Raw genomic sequence first — 20,253 nt, forward strand, 5'->3', positions numbered from 1 at the left:
ACAAGACCGAATATCTCCTATAATGATTAAACCTCTAGGTGATATGGTAATTCTCCTTGGAGGACTCCGAGACACTCAATCGGTGCGGATTGGTCATGCCTATACACAAACTGATCGACATCTTTGATGTGCAATGTACCAAATCCATTGCTCAGATTAACCGCGTTATGCCTGTATGAGACGCGTTGAGATAATGCGCCCCAAGGAATAGCAAGGAATAGCTAGTCCTGGCAGTTCAGATCGCGGTACATCCTCGCTAAAAGTCAACGATGATGATATAAGCGCAAGCATGCAGTCCTGATGAGTCTCCGTGGCCGGACTTGGCCGCACCAGAAGCTGCAGAACATCTAGCGATATTGGCAAATATCCAAGGCGGAGAGTAGCCGCACAGCATCCATCGAAGCTGAATAGTTTGTCGGGCTAGACATTGTTTTCAGGGAGACTTCCTGTCGTACCAATGATAGCCATCTGGATCAGCCATAGTGGTAGTGGTGTCCACTGTATCTGTATGGAAACGACCTGCCTTCTGAATATTGAGGCGACGTTGTGAGCGCCCAACATCACGGTCTCGCTGAAAATGGCGAATAGAATAGAACTTCCCGTAGCTTTCAACCCAACAGCCCACCCAGATCTCGTTCCATGCCGTGAACACGGGCTTCCAAAGTGCGTTTCTTTCTCTCCAGCTCGCGGATCTCCGCCATCTCTCGCTCAAGGTCAGCATCCGTGACATCAGCCACCTCGGGCGGCGTAGAATCGACGCCATCATAGTCATCAAAGTCATCTCCGTAGGAGTGACTCATCTTTTCCAGTTCTGCGGTGTTTCTGGCCACACGTGCCTCCAATTCGTTGATGGAACCCGTGATCAGCTCGTGACGATAACGTAGACTGGCAATTTTCTCATGTGCACCAGCGACAGGACTTTGCAGGTAGTCAGTAACCGTAAGCATGACATGGCACTTGAGGAGGAAGGATGAGCGTACTAGACATTGCAGAGAATCTCTGCGCCCTGGAGTAAAACGTCGACATTGACTTCACCACGACCCCTACTGGATGTGCCAGCGGATCGCTTGATCTCCTCCATCATATCGGCCCCCAAGACCCTTGCGACAGCTGATTGACTCTTGTTATCTCTAGCGGAATAAATCCGGCTTGCCATGGACTCGCCCTCCGAATCCTGCGCAAACTGCGTGCCACGTCGGGTAGGACGTCGCTGGGAGCCGACGGATTTGACGGAGGGATCGGATTGAAAGAGAGCCCGTTCATGAGCTTCCGTATCTCGAATCAAGGAGGTGATATCGTGGGGGCCTAGCAGCGCGTTGGTGAAGATCCGCGGTTGGGGAAACCTGGGGCAGAAGCAATCAATGCCGGGTACGAAGCAAGGTGAGAGGGGGATGCATACGGTAGCTCCGCAATGGCATTAGAAGACAATGCGATCTGCTCTAGATGACTTTCAAGGAGCGACATTTTTCTTTTCTCTTTTCCGTGTCGCAGGGTGTGGGGAATGGTGATCTTGTGCTTCAGTGAGTGAGTTTGTTATCGCTGCGGAGGGGGGGAATAGAAACAACAATCAATGACTAGACTAGCAAGCAACTAGTAAATACATTGACTGGTCAAAGCAACACGGGTAAACACGCCAAGCAGAGCTTCCCAGCTGTTTCTGCCTCAGGCGGTCTGAAACTGGCCGGGAATGAGGATTTGGTGGCAACGCAACCCCGAACAACTAACTGCCTGCGACCGAAATTCTCCAGCAATTCGGACCTTCTTCTTCTTTACCAGCAATCGGATTAAACCCCTTCCCACACTGCCATTGTCTCTTTTCCGAACCACCAACCAATTTCTCTTGCTCCTCTTTCCAGACGTGACAGAAACCCGACAGCGCGTCACGCCGGTCTCACAGCTGACCGATTGCTCCGTTGGTAAGCTCGAACCCCCAACTGGCCCGACACTGACTAAGCTCCCTGTGCTGGTTCTCTCGCTGTCCATCCAGAGCCAGCCTTGACATCACATCACCACCTCATCAACCATCTGCTCCCAAACCTCAACCCAATCCCCCATCCTTCATCATCCCCCGCCCCGCATCTTGATCCTTTTGGCTTCGCTCGCTGTGACTCTTGTCCTTTTCATTCCTGCATCCCCGGACTCTGGATAGTGGTCTTTCATCCAAAACCCCCTTCCTGTGTCTCCGGTACCGCGGTCCCCAGTGCTCACCTGAGCTTCATAGCTGGAAAAAGAAACAGACAAGAACCTCCAACGAAAGATGCCGGCTGAAAGGCGCTCTCTGAGATCGAACAGCAAGTCAGATACCTCTTCATCTGCTAACGGTGAGAAGGGACGCTCCACTTCGCAGAGCTCTAGTTCCAACAAAGATAAGCCGGCGCCTACCCGCGCTGCTGCCAACAAGGCCAAAGCTGCCTCTACCACGAAAGGCGCCTCGTCGAATAATACTGCCAACTCCGGAATGGGTGAGCAGCGTGATCAGCCGCGTGCCAACGGGTCCGACCCGACGGAGAATGGCGTGAATGGCTCGGAAGATGTTGAGATGGGAGAGGATACGGCAGGTGGGCCTACATCCTCATTCAACGCCAGTCAAGACCGCAAGGGTGACGAGAAGATGACTGTTGTAGTGCCCCCTACCAAGGGTTCCAGGTTATCCGGCGAGAAAGGAACGGATAAAGAAGGCGACGTCGCCATGGAGGGTGCTGAGGGCGAGGATGCCGAGCCCGAGGTTGATCCCAAGACCAAGGCCATCCAAGGTTGGTTCCATCTGTTCTGGCGTTTATCCACCCAGCGCCTTGTACTAATGCTGCCATGCGTTTCATGTAGACATCAAGACCAACTTTACCCTCCTCGAACGAGCCGTTACCCACTTCGACCCCAGATTCACCCTCCGCGTCCTGCGCTCGATATCGTCCATGCGCAAACACATCACGGGTGATGTGCTAGCAGAAGTTATCGAGGAGACTTACTCATCGTCAAGTGTCACCGCTTCATTCTTGTTGAATGCTCTTGATCAAGCAGGTGCCCTGGGCGGTGCTCGGTCCAGCGCGAAGATGGAGATTGAGTCGGAGAAGACCAAGTCTGCTCCCAAGGAGACACTGCCCGAGGTTGATATCTACATGTCTATCCTCGTCCAGATCTTCTTGTATGACAAGAAGGAGATTCAGCTGGGTGCCAAGTTCTCGACGAACCTGATTGAGCGTCTGCGGACGCTTAACCGCCGTACCCTTGACTCACTGGCAGCTCGTGTCTACTTCTACTACTCTCTCTTCTATGAGCAGATCGCCCCCCTTCCCCCATCTCCTGCTGCCACCGTGACTAAGATCCGCCAGCCCTTGCTCGCAGCCCTGCGGACGGCAGTGCTTCGCAAGGATGTAGACACCCAAGCTACCGTGATGACGCTACTGCTGCGCAACTACCTATCTACGTCTCACATCTCACAGGCAGACCTTCTCATTTCGCACAACAAATTCCCCCCATCGGCGTCCAACAACCAGATCGCCCGGTACCTCTACTACCTGGGTCGCATCCGGGCCATTCAGTTGCAGTACACCGATGCCCATGGGCACTTGATCGGTGCCACTCGCAAGTCGCCTTCCAGTCACAGTGCGCGCGGTTTCTACCAGGCTTCTCATAAACTGCTCGTCGTGGTGGAGCTCCTCATGGGTGACATTCCCGACCGGGCCATTTTCCGACAGCCCGCTCTTGAGCGCGCCATGCACCCCTACTTCCTCCTTGTTCAAGCTGTCAGTGTGGGTGACCTGGATGGGTTCCTCAATATCGTCAACACCCACAGTGCGACGTTCCGCAAGGACGGTACGTACACTCTTATCCTGCGTCTGCGCCAGAACGTTATCAAGACCGGTATTCGCATGATGTCTCTCTCCTACTCTCGCATTTCGCTCCGGGATATTTGCCTGCGTCTCGGACTGGACAGCGAGGAGTCTGCCGAGTACATTGTGGCCAAGGCTATCCGCGACGGTGTGATCGAGGCCAGCTTGGACCATGAGCACGGATTCATGAAGAGCAAGGAAGTGGGAGACATCTATGCGACCAGGGAACCCGGAGAGGTGTTCCATGAGCGCATCAGAGCTTGCTTGAGTCTCCACGACGAAAGCGTCAAGGTGAGTTTCTACGAGAACATATCTTTTGTCTTTACATAGAGTTTCTTAGCTAACTATTCTGCCAATAGGCCATGCGGTTCCCCATGAACCAACACCGCCTGGAACTAAAGAGTGCGCAGGAGGCACGGGAGCGTGAGCGGGAGTTGGCCAAGGAGATCCAGGAAGGAGACATGGATGACGAGGATGCCGGCGGCGATTTTGATGCAATCTAGTGGGTGTGAACTTATAAGCATACAGCAGCTTTTCGTTTGTAATCCTGTTATATCCCGTCCCGTTGGGTTTCAAGAACGGAGGGAAGCTTTTCAACAATGTGTTCTTATTTGCAGTGTCGTCCGTTCGGGTGTGTATGAAGCAATGGGTAGGATTGAGCTTCGCCGGCGTGATCTCCCATGTCTCTTATGTGTCATTGGACCGGCTCCTTTGTACTGTTGCACAGGTGGTTTTGCTGTAGATGCTGTTCGGCCTGCCGAGTTTGTCTCTTGCGGGGCGGAGGAGAAGCTTGACCTTGGGTTTCTGTTGTAATTTCCCATCATAATAGATCAGAAAACCCTTGCAGCCATGATCATATGAGATATTGTTTGTGTGCAATACCATTTAAATGTCGTAGTAGAATATGGTGTGGTGGAAGACGGACGGAAGATACAAGGGAGAGAACTAGATGCGGCAGGGACGGGCCCAGAGCCCCGACTCGGCCCGAGGCAACCTCCGTCTCGAAATCTTCGGCGGGTGTTAATTGCGCCTCATCCATCCATCCAGGCACTGGTGCGGCCCCGGACCTGGCCCGGCTTTCAATCATCCTCTTTCCCGATATTATGATCTTAGCATCTTGTTTGACTCAATTCTAGCTACTTTCATCACACATCCCCCGAAAATGAAAGCACGCACGGTGCCGGCATCCGGGCTGGTACTCTCGTCACGCGTCACGTCTTCCACGATAGTTTGCTGGCAATGCCTCCGGAATGAATTGGTTGCGAACCAATTCCAGCTCCAATCACGAAAATATCATCCTACAAAACGTAACAATGTATCGCCGCTCGGTGCCGCTGTCTCCGCAGCTCAGACCATCTTCAAAGGCCTCCCCAAGGCACCTCCGGGCATCTCCGTCGACCCATTGCGGATGGTAGGAAAGGAACTCAAATTCTTGACGAAGAACCTCCGGCAACTGCTCGGGTCCGGCCATCCTACACTGGACAAGGTGGCCAAATACTACACCCGCAGTGAGGGTAAACACATGCGGCCGCTTCTGGTGCTGCTGATGTCTCAGGCGACGGCGCTGTGTCCCCGGAAGACGGGCACGGACAACAATTCCGCAACAGTGAACGACCCAATCAGCTCGGCCTCAATCCTCGTCGATAAGAATCCGGACTTGGATGCGCTCTCATCCGGTAGTGCAGATGCGCCGTACGACTTTGCCGGCGACAAGGACATCCTGCCCACCCAGCGGCGGCTTGCTGAAATCACCGAATTGATCCACACTGCGTCCCTCCTGCACGACGACGTCATCGATAATGCTGAGTCCCGCCGTTCTTTAACGTCCGCCAACCTTCAATTCGGAAACAAGATGGCCGTTTTGGCGGGAGACTTCATGCTGGGTCGGGCCTCCGTCGCTCTCGCGCGGCTGAGGGACCCAGAGGTCATTGAGCTGATGTCGACTGTCATCACCAACCTCGTTGAGGGCGAGTTCATGCAGTTGAAGAACACGGCTGCGGACGAGAAGAACCCCGTTTTCACGGACGACACCCTTTCGTACTACCTGCAGAAGACATACCTGAAGACGGGTAGCTTGATCAGCAAGTCCTGCCGGTCGACTGCTGTGTTGGGTCACAGCGCCCCCGAAGTAGTCGAAGCCTCCTATCAGTACGGACGTAACTTGGGACTGGCGTTCCAGCTTGTGGACGATATGCTGGACTATACCGTGACCGAGGCTGAATTGGGCAAGCCAGCTGGCGCGGACCTGGAGCTTGGTCTTGCTACGGCCCCGCTGCTCTTTGCCTGGAAGCAGTTCCCAGAGCTTGGCCCGTTGGTTGGCCGGAAGTTCAGCCAGCCCGGCGATGTTCAGAAGGTAATGCGACCCTGATTGTAGCAAACATGCTTTGTCACTAACATTGAATGATCACTAGGCTCGGGAACTCGTTTTCAAGGCCGACGGTGTTGAACAGACCCGTATCCTGGCTCAGGAGTATGCGGATAAGGCTGTCGCTGCGATCTCCGACTTCCCCGACAGCGACGCCAAGGCTGGATTGGCCCAGATGTGCGAGAAGACCATGAAGCGGAGAAAGTGAGACGTTTGAGCGATGATCCATCAGCGTTGCTTTGGGATTGGCGTTCATCTGAGTCTCCCCTTGTTGAAATTGGGCGCTACACAATGCCCCTGTACCACTACATGCTCTGTATTATTGCGAGTCTGCTGGTGTAGACCTTCTGTATTATTGATAGAGAGCCTAGACCCAAGGACTATTCATAACACAATTTCATTTTCGGTTGCATTGGTAATGACATCTCTTTTGTATGGTACTGATTTTCGAAATCTTGGGTATGGGTTCTGATGGACTTTGGTCATGTAGGTCAGCGAACGACTAACCATGCTCACGTGGATGTACTTGCGCTTCCTTTCAACGTCAGGACCTACCGGAGAGTTTCTCCACCCACCTATCTTATGATTTATGCCGGCGGCCGAAATATTCAGTCTCACCAACTGCGAGGACTTACTTATTCTCTTTGCTTTTGATTTACTTGGTGTCCACGAGGGGAATAGAAATATTCATCACGTTTATTGACCTCAAAGCTATCCTTGCTATTGCCAGGATTGACCTCTCATACACGCTCCAAATGTCTTCACTAGCCGACAAAATTACACAGGTAAAAGGTTCCATCTCCAGACTACCTATTTCAATCTCTTGTGGCAAGCTACGCTGCTTCGCGGTTCATGCTTTAGCGGTTACACGGCATCAAACAATTGAAGCATGACTCGAATAATCTACAAGCTTTGGTAATCTTCAACCTTGAGCAATAAATTGAACAGCAGCTGCGGGACGGTGTTCGTGAGGTGGTCTTCGTGCATTAGTCTCCGAGACCAAAATGTTTGCATTACAAGCGGAATTTCCAGAAAGTCACAAACGCCCTGACTTTCATCTACTGACACTCAGGTTCCCCAAGTACGAAAGCAAGCTATGCATTGTTGCACACAGAGTGAAATTTGCCAAATCATTACATTGTTGATATAGAATCCAAAAGACGGATCGGATGGCAAGACAGAAATCACCGGTGCATCTTCATTAAGAACTGCCGTGAGCCTGAGCGCCTCCTCCTGAGTGTCCCGATTCGTGCTATGAGGATTATGGCAACTATGCCAAAGCTGATTAGCTCTCGCAAACTGCACTGCATCACAGCTACATGAACCACGGTCTACTATACCTATAGAGGATCGACTTCGTGAAAGCCACGTCATTGATGGAAAACTGCAAACGGTCTTGTCAATCGGCAATTTGGCGGGATTGGTATTCCCTAAAGAGACAGAGTATGGATGCACCGCATCAGCTTGATGATAACAGGCCAGGGAAGCCTCCCCGACGCGTTGGCGGGCTGCCCGAACCCTAATTCTATGGCGTCAACTGATGCAGGCGTTGGCGGCCCCGATCTAGTGACCTGGTCTTTGAAACAACTGCCATTGCGAACAGTAAGCAGTTCTAAGCTTGAACATAAGAATGAAGCACAGTATGTCATGGCTTGAGCTTCCTTTGGCAGCTCCAATTCTCTGTTCTTCTCAAGAACTCCCCTCGAGTTCTGCTCTTGGATATCAAAGCTGGGTTCGCGACACCGCAAGCTATTCAATTTCTTAACTTGCTACCTTGCTTCTACGATTTCTTCCGACGTAACGGGGTCATTTGCCCTGTTCCCCTCGAAACGGTAAAATTGGTCGTCTACTATCAGGGTGCGTCATGTAATGGCTGAAAAAGAAACTGCAACAAACACCCATTCCAACGAAACTCCTGTTTGGCAAAACCCATCATCTGGAGCTTCAATGGGGCTACCGCCAACAGACCAGGCCGCTAATCCGGTAAGTTATCCTACCGCACTAAATTGAAGCGCTGTACTCAACGTCTAAGGTGACATGAAATGGTCCGGAGGAGCCAGGCCATCCAAGGAATTGGCCAATGGGCAAGAAATGGGCGACCATCGTTCCCATGTCGCTGTTCACTTTTCTAAAATCCATGAGCTCAGCTATCATGGCCCCAGTCCTCCATAACATTCAGGAAGACCTCCACTTCTCGTCTACTACGATGAGCGTTATATCCCTGTCTGTTTGCATGCTGGGAATTGCAATCGTGCCATTATTTACGGCGCCTTTGTCAGAGGTACTTGGAAGGATGATAAATCTCCAGGTTACTGACATCTTTTTCATTATCTTTAACACCCTATGTGGAATTTCCAGAACACCAAATCATCTGAATTTGCCTCCGTTTTCTGGCTGGTCTGGGGGGCGCAGGAGCTAACACGGTCCGTATCACTTCAGCTCATCGCGTCTCCAGCAGTAATGGTCTAGTACTGACCGCCAAAGATGGGCGCTGGCTTCACCTCAGACCTATTTGAGTCTAATAAGCGCGGTAGTGCTCTGTCTCTTTTATCTCCCCGCATTTTCGCTCGGCATGACCTTCGGTCCTATCGCTGACGGCTTTCTCATCCAATATACGATGTGGCCATGGTGCTTCTATTTTGTATCCATTGTGACTGGTGCAGGGCAAGTTTTCGGTCTGCCCTTCTTCCGTGAGACTCAAGCGCCAGTTCTGCTGCTAAGAAGGTGTAATCATTTACGGAAGAGCACTAAGAACCTAAACCTGTATACGAACCACGGCAGCGTCTCGCCAACCGGTCCTATAGAAAGCTGTGCAGTCAGCATGGTGGGCGCAGCCTGCCCGAGTTTCGCCTGCCGGCCCTGATGATTGGTGCGGTGATTATTTCTGTCGGGCTTCTCTGGTATAGATGGAGTGCTCGACCAAATGTCCACTGGATTATGCCGTACGAATAACCCCTTTCCCTACCCTATTACTGCAATTGATTCACTGACGGTTACAAAAATATCGGCGCAGCTATTCACGGTGCTGGCGCGCTACATGAAATCCAATGCATAGTAGGGTACATCATGGACACATACCCCGAGTATGCTTCCAGTGCGGTAGCGGCGGCTATGTTCGTTCGAAGTCTGCTTTCCTTTGAGTTGCCACTAGTCGCGCCGAGGCTGTGAGTGCGGTTGATACATCCCTGGTCTATTCCATACTGACCAAGCTAGGTATGGCAATCTCGGCCTCTGATAGGGGAATACACTTCTGGCTTTGATCGCGGTGGAGGTGGGAATTCCGGCGCCGATTCTGTTGAAACGATACGGAGTGGCGCTGCGGCGACGAAGTCCTTATGCCCGGAATGACTAGCTTCTGAGAAAGTACAGTGATTTGGAAGTAAGTGAGTGCTATCGATTCCAACCTCTTTTCCTGGCAGCTGACATTAAGTAAAATGAAATACATCGATTCTAAGTACTAGCACCTAGGTAAAAACAATCCCACAGGAACAAAAGCAGCCATCTAACCCATCTGGACTAGAATCGACTATCACCCCATAACCTTAGCCAACAATCTTCCCAACTCCTCTGCCGCAAACCTTGGATTTCCCAGTTGGACCACATGCCCAGCCCCCTCAGCAACAAGTGGTCCCCTCCCTCTCTCCTCATCTGTGATACCCAACAATCCACGATGATACCTCTCCCAAAACGGCGTGACATACACTTCAAACACCCTCCCAGACACCTTCCCCCCGGTCATCCTCACACTCTCCTCGGCAAATGCCTTCCCATCATGTCCAATGACCGTAACCCAAGGCCCCCGTCCAGCATCAGGCCCCACCAGCCTAGGTCCAGCACTCTCAGGCAACAACTCCGCCAGATTTCGTCTCGACAGGCCCTCCTTACTCCCCACAGACGGATGAAAGACCTTCCCCGCGATAGCTCGCGCCATGACCAGATCCTGAACGGAGAGGCCATCCTCCTCATGTGGCGGGACAAAGCCCGGCGCAGTAGGGTCCGGAATCACAGACACGAAATCTGAGTTGGCAAGGATGCTGTCGAGCAGGAGGAGGGCGGACACAGTGCCTGGGTACGTTTGGGCGTAGAGGCGGGCGAGAGCGCAGCCCAGGGAGTTGCCTACTAGGATTAGTTTGAGGTCTGAGGGAGTTGTTGATGTGTGGAGGTGAAGGTTGGTAATTTGCTGGATAAGTTGGTGGAGGTCGTCCAGGGCAGAGAGGATGTCGTGCCCGTGGCTTGGGTCTGTGGCATCCTGGTCGGCTGGATCCCGGGAGAGAGTCTGTCCTTGGCCGTAGCGATCGTAGGTGAGGATGGCTGGGAGGTTGTGTGGGTGGGTGGATTGCAGGTGGTGAATGACGGGGATCCAGGAGGTTTGGGGGGCTGTGAGGCCGTTGAGGAAGATGAGGAGGGCTTTGTTGGAGGATTGAGAGGTTGGGGAGTAAAAGGTATAGCTTAGTTGGGCAGTGGGTTTGGTGGGGAGGGCTATGAGGTTGACTTCGGTAGTTGTTGTCATTGTGTCTTGGTGGTTGGTGGGAGGTAAATAGGGAAAGCTATGAATTATGGGTTGTGAGGAGAGAAAGATAACAGAGTGATTGAATTATATAGAAGTATGTTCTCAAGATGGAGTAGATGAGAGGAAAAAGGAGAGGAAGATTGAGGTTTATATATTTGGCTGATGCCAATCAGCTAGTACTGTATACCTACTAGACATGATATCTATACCAAAAGCGATAGAGGATGGCTCAGCCCGAGGCAGGGCCCGCCCGGAACGAGTGGGCCAATCAGGGTGCTTGTACGCGGGAAAGTATGACAGCCCTAAGGCTGAGCTGCTGGACGGCTTCACATCAGCTAATTGGTGGAGTTGCCGAATCTCGTGACTATTTCCTGGAATTAATCAAGGTAAATATGCTTATTAGACTCGCTCAGATGATTTATAAATCGTATATTGAGCTCTGAGATACTGAGAGACCGCTAGGAAGTATGGAGTAGTATTGGTAAGACTGGGCCTCGGTAACATCCTGCAAATCGAATTTACTTTAGCGCGCACTAGTACTTACCTAACGGTAATGATTATTTGGTGGAAGGAGGACTGTGTTCCTTGGCTGCTTACTAGCCGTCTTTCAAAGCATAATGAGTATAAGAGCCATAAATGTAACTGATCAAGGATGTCCCAGATGACGCGATAAGCTCGTGTGCAAGAAGCAGCCAGGATTGAGGTTCCGTGGAAACCAATTGCGTCCTTACTACCTAAGAGTTACGATTATGTTCGGAAAACAAACAAACAAAAAGTTAACTTCGCTTCGATAGCTGCATGTGAATCACACTTGTTAGTTGCTTTTCCTTTCTCCATCTTGCATGAGGCAAGTTAATCGTGTAGTATTAAATCTCCGTGATGAACTGGCAACTTCTGGTATGCTACAAAGTGGTATCTATCGAGTGCCGATAAGCTAAACCAACGATCTGCAAGCCCCGGGCGGATCACGGGACCATCAGGTGGTGAGGAACGCGGGGCAACGTTCTTCCCGGACCCACGGCATTCCGTCATGATCGATGGGAAAGTAGTAGTACTGTAGTAGTAGTTCCCAAGTACTCCGCTGGTCACTAACGGGTGTGTTGCCTACCAGCTAGCGACCTTTTAGTGACTTGTGAAAGAACACCCGGAAACCGCGGAGTTCCAAGGACCTGTCTGCTGCCCCAACTAGGAAAGGCGCTACTGTCACTCTGCAACAATCCACCTCCAACTTACAACATCATCTAAACTTGGTTGTTCCCTTCCTTCATCTCCCCCTTGCCCTTCCTCCCTCCCTAATTTATCTCCTTCACCCATACTCTCCAGGTATACTATACACTTGTCCTTTCGCTTCCCCTTCTCCCCCACCCCTCTCTCCCTTATATACATTCGAGCTGGTCCTCATTTATCCTCCTTTCCCCTCCAGGTTCGAACACCTTCGCTGCCTGCCGCCTGCCTGCCAGCCTGCCACTTGGTCTTTCGTTTTTTTTTTAGCCTCATGATGATGGAGGTGCTGTTAATGCTGGCCATTTGAACGTCCGGCTCCCCACCCCAATGGGTTCCTACGCCAGCTTTTTCTTCATATACGTCCTCGGCGGACTTACCTTCCTCCCGCTAGTCCTGTCGCTGGTCGCTCTCTTCGTCTATCTGACCCTCCCGACTGTCGCTCCGTCCCCGTTGCTCTCCGATCAGAAATCATGCCATCCCCAATCTTCTTCGACAACTCTGCGCCGTCCGACCGATGATCATTACAGTCTTAAGTCTGGAACGGATGAGTTGGCCGAGAAGTTTCATCGTACCCATGACTCCGATGTCGCCGCTGGTTATTTCGCTGTTTGTCGTGAATATGTCCCCGGTGGTGTTAATGGGCGGCCGCCCGAGAGGACCACTCCGGCTGGAGAGGTGATCGCCGCGGAGAGTCCGAGCGTGTATCAGGCTATGTATAGGAGTTTGTTCGATCGGAAGCAGGCGCCGACGATCGAGCCGGCTAAGAATACTCCTAAGAATGGGAAGCGGGCGCGTAATGTCTTCTATATTGTTCTTCGGTATTGTCGACCCTTCTCCGCCTCCGCTTAATTGCTCTTTGTTCCGCGCCTAGAAATCACGGCTGATGCTAATGATCGACACAAATCAGACATGGCCATTTGATGCTCTACGATAACGCGAACCAGGTGGAAGTCCGATATGTTATTTCGCTTGCCCACCACGATGTCAGTATACATGGTGGAGAGGGCCCGATCCCAGAAGGAGAACTGTGGCTAAAGAGAAACGCCATCTGCCTCTCGCGACGACTGGAGTCGCTGGGTGATCTTGGAGGACCTACGCCGCCTTTCTTCCTCTTCTCCGAAAACCTGTCCGAAAAGGAGGACTTCTATTTCGCCATGCTCCAGAATCAGGCTCGCATGTGGAACTCTCCAGATGCTCCTCCCAAGCATCAGACGTTTGATGTCAAACACATCGTCACCCTGGTTCAGCGCTTGCATTCGTCCGAGGAGCAACTGCAAACGCGATGGATCAACGCGGTGCTGGGCAGGTTGTTCCTTGCCATGTACAAGACACCCGAAATGGAGGAGTTCATCCGGAAGAAGGTCACTAAGAAGATCTCCCGCGTCAACAAGCCCAACTTCATCAGCAAAATTGGTCTCCAGAAAATTGACATGGGGGAAGGTGCGCCCTTTATCATCAACCCTAGGCTCAAGGACTTGACAGTCGACGGCAACTGTTGCGTAGAGACGGATGTCCAGTATACGGGCAACTTCCGCCTGGAGATCTCGGCAACCGTGCGTATCGACTTGGGCCAGCGCTTCAAGGCCAGGGAAGTCGACATCGTCCTGGCGGTTGTGCTGAAGAAGCTGGAGGGTCATTTGCTGATCCGCTTCAAGCCTCCTCCGAGCAACAGAATCTGGATATCGTTTGAATCCATGCCCGATATGGATATGGACATTGAACCAATTGTCAGCTCCAAGCAGATCACTTACGGCATAATTCTGCGTACCATTGAGAGTCGCATCCGGGAAACTGTTGCGGAGAGTCTGGTGCAGCCGTTTTGGGACGACATCCCCTTTATGGACACTGAATCACAGCGATTCCGCGGTGGTATCTGGGAGCGAGAGATACCAAAACCTGATACGAAAGCAGATATTCCCGATGAGTCCGTTGCTCAGGATCAGCCCTCGGGTAGCACCAAAGAGGAGTCGATTGAAGTACTGAAGATCAAGGACGATCGCACCATGAGCGCACCTGCGCTTGCCGAATCTGGCAATGGCACCTTAAAAGCCCGCAAGAATTCCAAGGCCTCCATAGGAGATCTGGAGAATATCAGTCCAAGCGCTCTATCTTCCGCGGTGGACAAATTCGGCACTTCGCCCCCACGGGTAATTCGGTCTCAGACCTTCTCTAATGCCGCCGATCCCGTCCTGACAGCTGACCATGGGAAGATGGACCGAGTTCTGTCCGAAACCAAGAGTGAAGAGAAGAGCTATGCGACCAGTGCTATGATCGAAATATCTAACCGGTCAGCTCCTGGATCGCCGGAAAAGACTCCTGCAAGCTCTCCTCCGGTTGCTAGTCATATGGTCCCGGATAGTGTATCCCAGAGTCGGGATCCGTCCATCATCGAATCATCCGGGAGCTTCGATGAGTCTGCAAGCGAGTTTCCTACCCGGCCGCCCTCTATTCACCGTGGAAGCGATTTATCGAACAACCTCCGGGGTATGGAGAGTGGTTCTACCGCATCCCTGGCGAGCAACAAGTCGCGACGTCGCAGCACACTCGAAACATTGACCCGGTCGATTACCTCTGCCACTCCCTCAGAGGGTAAATCCCCTGGCCCGCTAAATACGGCCACCTCCGTGGCCAAGAAGTGGGGATGGAACATGTTCGGCAGAGGCGAGTCTAGCTCCGCTCACGATATGTCTCGTCCTGCGGGCACTCCGGAACAGCCGATAGGGCGTGGACACCCACTCCCACCCCCGGGGACTCCATTGCCGCGTCCTGACAAGGTGGGATATAAGAGAAACACCGTAGCGGTTCCCAAGCGTAAACCGGTGGCGTTGTCGAATGTTCCCGAGCAGAAGTCGGATAGGGAGAACAAGAGGCCTGTTCCCAAGCCACCTCTACCCAGACGGAAACCAATCTATCAACCCCAGACGGAGGGGGCTAGGTCGGATGAGTTACTTGTAGTCGAAGCTCCATACGATTCGGGGCCAAACAGCCCTGTGGTGGACCTATTTCCTGAGGGAGCATCAGCAACCGAGTCGAGCACCAAAGGCTACAGCTCCTCAACGAAATTAGGAGAGTCGGCTGCTAGTCGCGATAGTGGGGATGGTGAAGGCGAGCTTGAGCCGGTAGAGCAAGGGCCTGCGGCTCCTGATTCGAAGCCCAGACTTGACACGGAGAAACATGGCATGGAAATCCTCTCCGCTACGGACGGGATTATTCCATGAGGAAGAACACATTAGTGACATGCAGCAGAAAGATACGGGGATCATAATAACGGAGTGATGTCGCATTTACCCTGGGCAATGCATAACGGAAGCTCTGCAGTGCAGGGCGCTCTCTACAGGAACGGGCGTTTTCATATGGACAGGGAGGCGTGAACTGAGTCCGGTGCCGTGGTGCAGGCAGGATGATGGTTCCCTTCCTTGGCTTCTCACCCATGGTATACCCTCTCAGCTGGTTCTTGAGCGTGCTTGACAGTGACTGGCGTCAATTGCGATCTGGTGTCAAACTCCCCATTCTAGTCGTATATTTTATTTGGTTTGATTGCTTGATAGATGGATGGTTTCTTAGTAATTCAGAGCAGAACATTTCCTCAATCATCTTTTATTGTAGTCAGTGGCAGTAGCAGTAGCAGTACAGTGTAGCCTATTGGTGGCCAATTGGGCAGGGTTGAATGATTGGGCGACAAAATCGCTGCCTAGGTGAGATCCGGTGGATAGCGAACCCTTTCTTTTATTTGCAGTAGATCCAGAAAGAAGGGTGACGAGTCCCTGTGAGGAACGGGCGGCGGTGCCAAGAACCGGCCGCGGTGGCAGTTTCCCTTTCGGACGTCATCTCGCCTTTGCTTCTCTCTGCCTGTTGCTATTTCAGTCCACCTGCCTTTTATTCCCCTCACTCACTCTCTCCCTCTAGATCTCTTGCTCTCTTCTTTCTTTTTCTTTCTTCTGCTGTGACGGATCCTGCTGGACAATCGCGTGGGTGGCCATTGCTCTCTCCAATCCTTGCCCTGACCACTTATCGCACTTCTCCCTCCTCCCCTCTCCTTTCTTGAGGATAGCGCATTCCCCGTGCAACTAACTGGCTGATTGCGCTGTCCGCATTACGGGCCCACCGGCTCCCGCCGCATCTCTCCGTCTTCTGTTCCCCTGATCTAAGCCCATCCAGAGCTTCGCAACCATCACCATGAGTCGGTACGTGATATTTTCTGGAGGTGCCCGTGCGCTTGTTGTGTGTTTTGATGGAATTGCTGACATGATCCATTGAATTCCAGCACGGAGACTGATTTGGCGATTAACATTCGCAAAGCCACGAGCATCGGTAAGTCACAGCTGCAGTGCTCCCCTGATGCTTACTAGTGACTGATCATATCGCTTTCACAGAGGAAACCGCCCCGAAACGTACGAATTACCCCTCCCAAGCTTTGTGCTATATCGACGGAGCTCTTCTCCGGTCACACCAACCGAACAATCACTAATCTACACCCAGGGAAACATGTTCGGAGCTGCATCGTGTACACATGGGATCATAAATCATCCAGCGCCTTCTGGGCTGGCATGAAAGTGTATGCTTGCCTGCTTTGTGTCTGTAATCGCTTTCATGCGTAAGCTGACTTTATCGCGTCTCCGTTTAGCCAACCTGTCCTCGCCGACGAAGTCCAGACGTTTAAGGCGCTCATCACGATACATAAGGTGCTACAAGAAGGTCACCCGATCGTGGTCCGTGAAGCACAGCAGCATGTCAATTGGATCGATAGTCTAATGCGCGGTGTTGGTGGAGATGGTATCCGAGGTGCGTACAATTCCTATTTGGGAGGAAGATGGAAGACAGCTGACGTGGAGCTGGAATAACAGGATACGGCCCCCTCATTCGTGAATACGTCTTCTACCTCGAATCAAAGCTGGCGTTTCACCGGAACCATCCCGAATTCAACGGTTAGGACACCAATACGACGCCCCCCTCGCATGGGTACTGATCGATTTAGGCCTGTTCGAATATGAAGAGTACATTAGCTTGAAGACAACCAATGACCCCAATGAAGGGTACGTCGGATATGCAATCGAGGTCCATGTGCATAGCTGACAACCGTCTAGGTATGAGGCAATCACAGATCTCATGACACTGCAAGATCAGATCGATGCCTTCCAGAAGTTGATCTTCTCTCATTTCCAATCCGGCACCAACAACGAATGTCGCATCTCCGCCCTGGTCCCTCTGGTGCAGGAGAGCTACGGCATCTACAAGTTCATCACCAGCATGCTGAGGGCTATGCACACGAGTACGTCTGTTTCCCAATGTGATAGTTCAATAGATACTGATATGGTCCGGCTTAGCAACGGGTGATACGGAAGCGCTTGAACCCCTCCGCGGTCGATATGACGCCCAGCACTACCGCCTCGTCCGCTTCTACTACGAATGTTCGAACCTGCGGTATCTCACTAGCCTGATTACTGTCCCCAAGCTGCCACAGGACCCTCCCAACTTGCTGTCGGAAGACGATGAACGTCCAGCTCTACCGAAGCGACCAGTCAAGGAACCCGAACCCCAGCCGTCTCCCCCGCCCAAGATGACTGCAGCAGAGCCGGAGCCCATCAGCGATTTCTGGACCACCGAAGCCAAGCGTCAGCAAGAAGAATATGAAGCCGAGCAACGCCGCTTGCAGCAGCAATGGGAGGATCAGCAGCGGCAACAACTCCTCGCGCAGCAGCAGGCTCAGCGCGACTTCGAGGAACAACAGCGCCTCCAGGCCGAGCAGCAGCGCCTTGCTCAGGAACAGCTTTTGCGCGATCAGTATCAGACACAGACCCAAGGTCGCTTGGCCGAGCTTGAGCAGGAGAACCTGAATGCCCGCGCCCAGTACGAGCGTGACCAGTTGATGCTGCAGCAGTACGACCGTCGAGTCAAGGACCTGGAGGAACAAATGAACCACTTGAACTCCAACCTTAACCTGCAGAATGCGTCGAAGGACGAGCAGATTCGGTCGCTGCAGGAGCAGGTTAACACGTGGCGGTCCAAGTACGAAGCCTTAGCCAAGCTTTACTCTCAACTCCGCCAGGAGCACCTTGATCTGTTGCAGACGACGAAGAGCCTTAAGCTGAAGGCAGCATCGGCACAGGAGGCTATTGAGCGCCGTGAGAAGCTTGAGCGTGAGCTCAAGACCAAGAACCTGGAGCTGGCCGACATGATCCGCGAGCGAGACCGTGCACTGCACGACAGAGACCGTCTGACCGGAAACAACAAAGAAGAGCTGGAGAAGGTTAAGCGGGAACTGCGCTTCGCCCTCGAGCGAGCTGAGAACGCGGAACGCTCCAAGGGTACGGAGATCTCGACACTGTTGTCGAAATACAACAGGGAAATGGCGGACTTGGAGGAGGCTCTCCGGGTAAGTTTCCCTGCTCGGGTTATCTGATCAGTTTCTAACTCTGGACACAGAACAAGTCTCGTGCCTTGGAGGAAGTCTCCAACAAGACCTCGGAGCGTGCAGGCGACCACGACCTTGCCCTGCGCGAAAAGGACGAGGAAATCGAAGTGTACAAGTCGGGAATGGAGCAGGCTTTGATGGAATTGGAGGAGCTGAAATTGGTATGTGATCAGCGCGAAACGTATGGTGGTATGTCGAGCTAACGGATGGCGCAAATAGAGCCAAGGTGATGTCGACAACGCGCTGGACTCGCAGATTGACACTGTTCTGCACGGCACCGTCTCTAAGATCAACGATATCATCGATTCAGTACTCCAGACGGGTGTCCAGCGTGTGGATGATGCTCTGTATGAGCTTGACTCCTCCATGCAGGCTGGTAACCAGAACGCCTCTCCGCCGTATGTGCTTTCGCAGATCGAGAAAGCTTCGGCCTCGGCCACCGAATTCTCTACGGCCTTCAACAACTTCATTGCGGACGGGCCCAACAGCACGCATGCGGAAATCATCCGGACTGTATCCATCTTCGCTGGCTCCGTGGCCGACGTGCTGAGCAACACCAAGGGATTGACGCGTTTCGCCAACGACGACAAGAGCGCGGATCAGCTGGTCAACGCCGCCCGCAAATCCGCCCAGGCGACAGTGCGGTTCTTCCGAGGCTTGCAGTCTTTCCGTCTTGAGGGACTAGAGGCGCTGCAAAAGACCGATGTTGTGATCAACAACAACCTCGAAGTGCAGAGGGACTTGCAGACTCTCTCGAAGCTGGTTGATGCATTCGCGCCTAAGAGTGCCAAGATTGCCACCAATGGTGATCTGGGCGACTTGGTTGACCAAGAACTTACCAGAGCGGCTGATGCTATCGATGCTGCAGCCCAGCGACTGGCCAAGCTCAAGAACAAGCCTCGTGATGGCTTCAGCACCTATGAGCTTCGGATCAACGATGTCATTCTGGCGGCTGCTATTGCAGTGACTAACGCAATCGCCGAACTTATCAAGGCGGCTACCGCGTCGCAGCAAGAGATTGTCCGGGAGGGTCGTGGTAGCTCTTCGCGGACGGCTTTCTACAAGAAGAACAACCGCTGGACTGAGGGTCTGATTTCAGCAGCCAAGGCAGTCGCCAGCTCGACCAACACCTTGATTGAGACCGCCGATGGTGTCATCTCGGGACGCAACTCCCCTGAGCAATTGATTGTCGCTTCTAACGATGTGGCGGCCAGCACGGCGCAGCTGGTGGCAGCCAGTCGTGTCAAGGCCACCTTCATGAGCAAGTCGCAGGATCGTCTCGAGACGGCTAGCAAGGCTGTTGGTGCGGCCTGCCGGGGCTTGGTGCGCCAGGTGCAGGATATCATCAAGGAGAAGAACCAGGATGATTCCGAAGCGGTGGATTACTCGAAGCTCAGCTCCCACGAGTTCAAAGTGCGGGAGATGGAGCAGCAGGTACGTCGAATCCTGATATTGTCGTTGTTATATGCTAATGACTTCTTCAGGTCGAGATCCTCCAACTGGAGAACAACCTTTCTCGGGCTCGTCAACGCCTGGGAGAGATGCGGAAGATTTCTTACCAAGAGGACTAAGTGGCTGCCAGCATGTTTGTCATGTTTTAGTGGGTGGAAGCAGACTGGGAGATCTGGCTCTTCTGGCTTTGCTGCAATTCTATTCGGGTTGTGTTTTCTGTGACATTGCTTGTTTGTTGGATATACCAAGAGTAGCAGCCATGCGTGTGTTTGGGCGATTATGCTCCGAGCTATCGTTGTACTGTATATAATCAGATCGCAAGGATTCCTCCGTTACTGTATTCCCATCTTTCTAGCTTCACAGCGTATTTTACCCGATTTCGTTACTACTGGGGTCCACTCATAATAAATCATTCAATTCATAATCCCCATACTATCAAAACCTAAAGACACGACAAATC

The 20,253-nt window shown here is 52.5% G+C and overlaps 5 protein-coding genes across 5 annotated transcripts; 3 read left to right on the forward strand and 2 right to left on the reverse strand.

Annotated features, from left to right (window-relative positions):
- Positions 1 to 608: 608 nt before the first annotated feature.
- On the reverse strand, positions 609 to 1,464 carry BO83DRAFT_320178 (uncharacterized protein; the record flags this gene model as incomplete). Its single annotated transcript, XM_025527805.1, has 3 exons — positions 609 to 918; positions 981 to 1,343; positions 1,400 to 1,464. The coding sequence occupies 3 exons, from the start codon at positions 1,462 to 1,464 to the stop codon at positions 609 to 611; spliced, it is 738 nt and encodes a 245-aa protein (XP_025384895.1).
- Positions 1,465 to 2,257: 793 nt separating this feature from the next.
- BO83DRAFT_320005 (proteasome regulatory particle lid subunit RPN3) lies at positions 2,258 to 6,403 on the forward strand (the record flags this gene model as incomplete). The annotated part of the gene is made up of 5 exons (XM_025527798.1): positions 2,258 to 2,753; positions 2,824 to 4,121; positions 4,190 to 4,332; positions 4,944 to 6,183; positions 6,242 to 6,403. 5 exons carry the CDS (start codon positions 2,258 to 2,260, stop codon positions 6,401 to 6,403), a joined length of 3,339 nt encoding a protein of 1,112 aa, XP_025384896.1.
- Positions 6,404 to 9,491: 3,088 nt separating this feature from the next.
- On the reverse strand, positions 9,492 to 10,705 carry BO83DRAFT_344393 (alpha/beta fold hydrolase; the record flags this gene model as incomplete). The annotated part of the gene is made up of 1 exon (XM_025528719.1): positions 9,492 to 10,705. The coding sequence occupies one exon, from the start codon at positions 10,703 to 10,705 to the stop codon at positions 9,725 to 9,727; it is 981 nt and encodes a 326-aa protein (XP_025384897.1). The 3' UTR covers positions 9,492 to 9,724.
- A 1,277-nt stretch (positions 10,706 to 11,982) lies between these two features.
- On the forward strand, positions 11,983 to 15,509 carry BO83DRAFT_381143 (SMP domain-containing protein). The gene is made up of 2 exons (XM_025531917.1): positions 11,983 to 12,747; positions 12,837 to 15,509. Exons 1-2 carry the CDS (start codon positions 12,257 to 12,259, stop codon positions 15,145 to 15,147), a joined length of 2,802 nt encoding a protein of 933 aa, XP_025384898.1. The 5' UTR covers positions 11,983 to 12,256; the 3' UTR covers positions 15,148 to 15,509.
- A 241-nt stretch (positions 15,510 to 15,750) lies between these two features.
- Positions 15,751 to 20,131, forward strand: BO83DRAFT_381144 (putative cytoskeleton assembly control protein Sla2). The gene is made up of 12 exons (XM_025531918.1): positions 15,751 to 16,113; positions 16,194 to 16,240; positions 16,303 to 16,320; positions 16,409 to 16,484; positions 16,554 to 16,711; positions 16,774 to 16,854; positions 16,905 to 16,962; positions 17,014 to 17,198; positions 17,254 to 18,302; positions 18,353 to 18,502; positions 18,561 to 19,775; positions 19,826 to 20,131. Exons 1-12 carry the CDS (start codon positions 16,106 to 16,108, stop codon positions 19,910 to 19,912), a joined length of 3,132 nt encoding a protein of 1,043 aa, XP_025384899.1. The 5' UTR covers positions 15,751 to 16,105; the 3' UTR covers positions 19,913 to 20,131.
- Positions 20,132 to 20,253: the final 122 nt, after the last annotated feature.

This window comes from Aspergillus eucalypticola, assembly GCF_003184535.1.
Source record: "Aspergillus eucalypticola CBS 122712 chromosome Unknown BO83scaffold_25, whole genome shotgun sequence".
Taxonomy (NCBI): Eukaryota; Fungi; Ascomycota; class Eurotiomycetes; order Eurotiales; family Aspergillaceae; genus Aspergillus; species Aspergillus eucalypticola.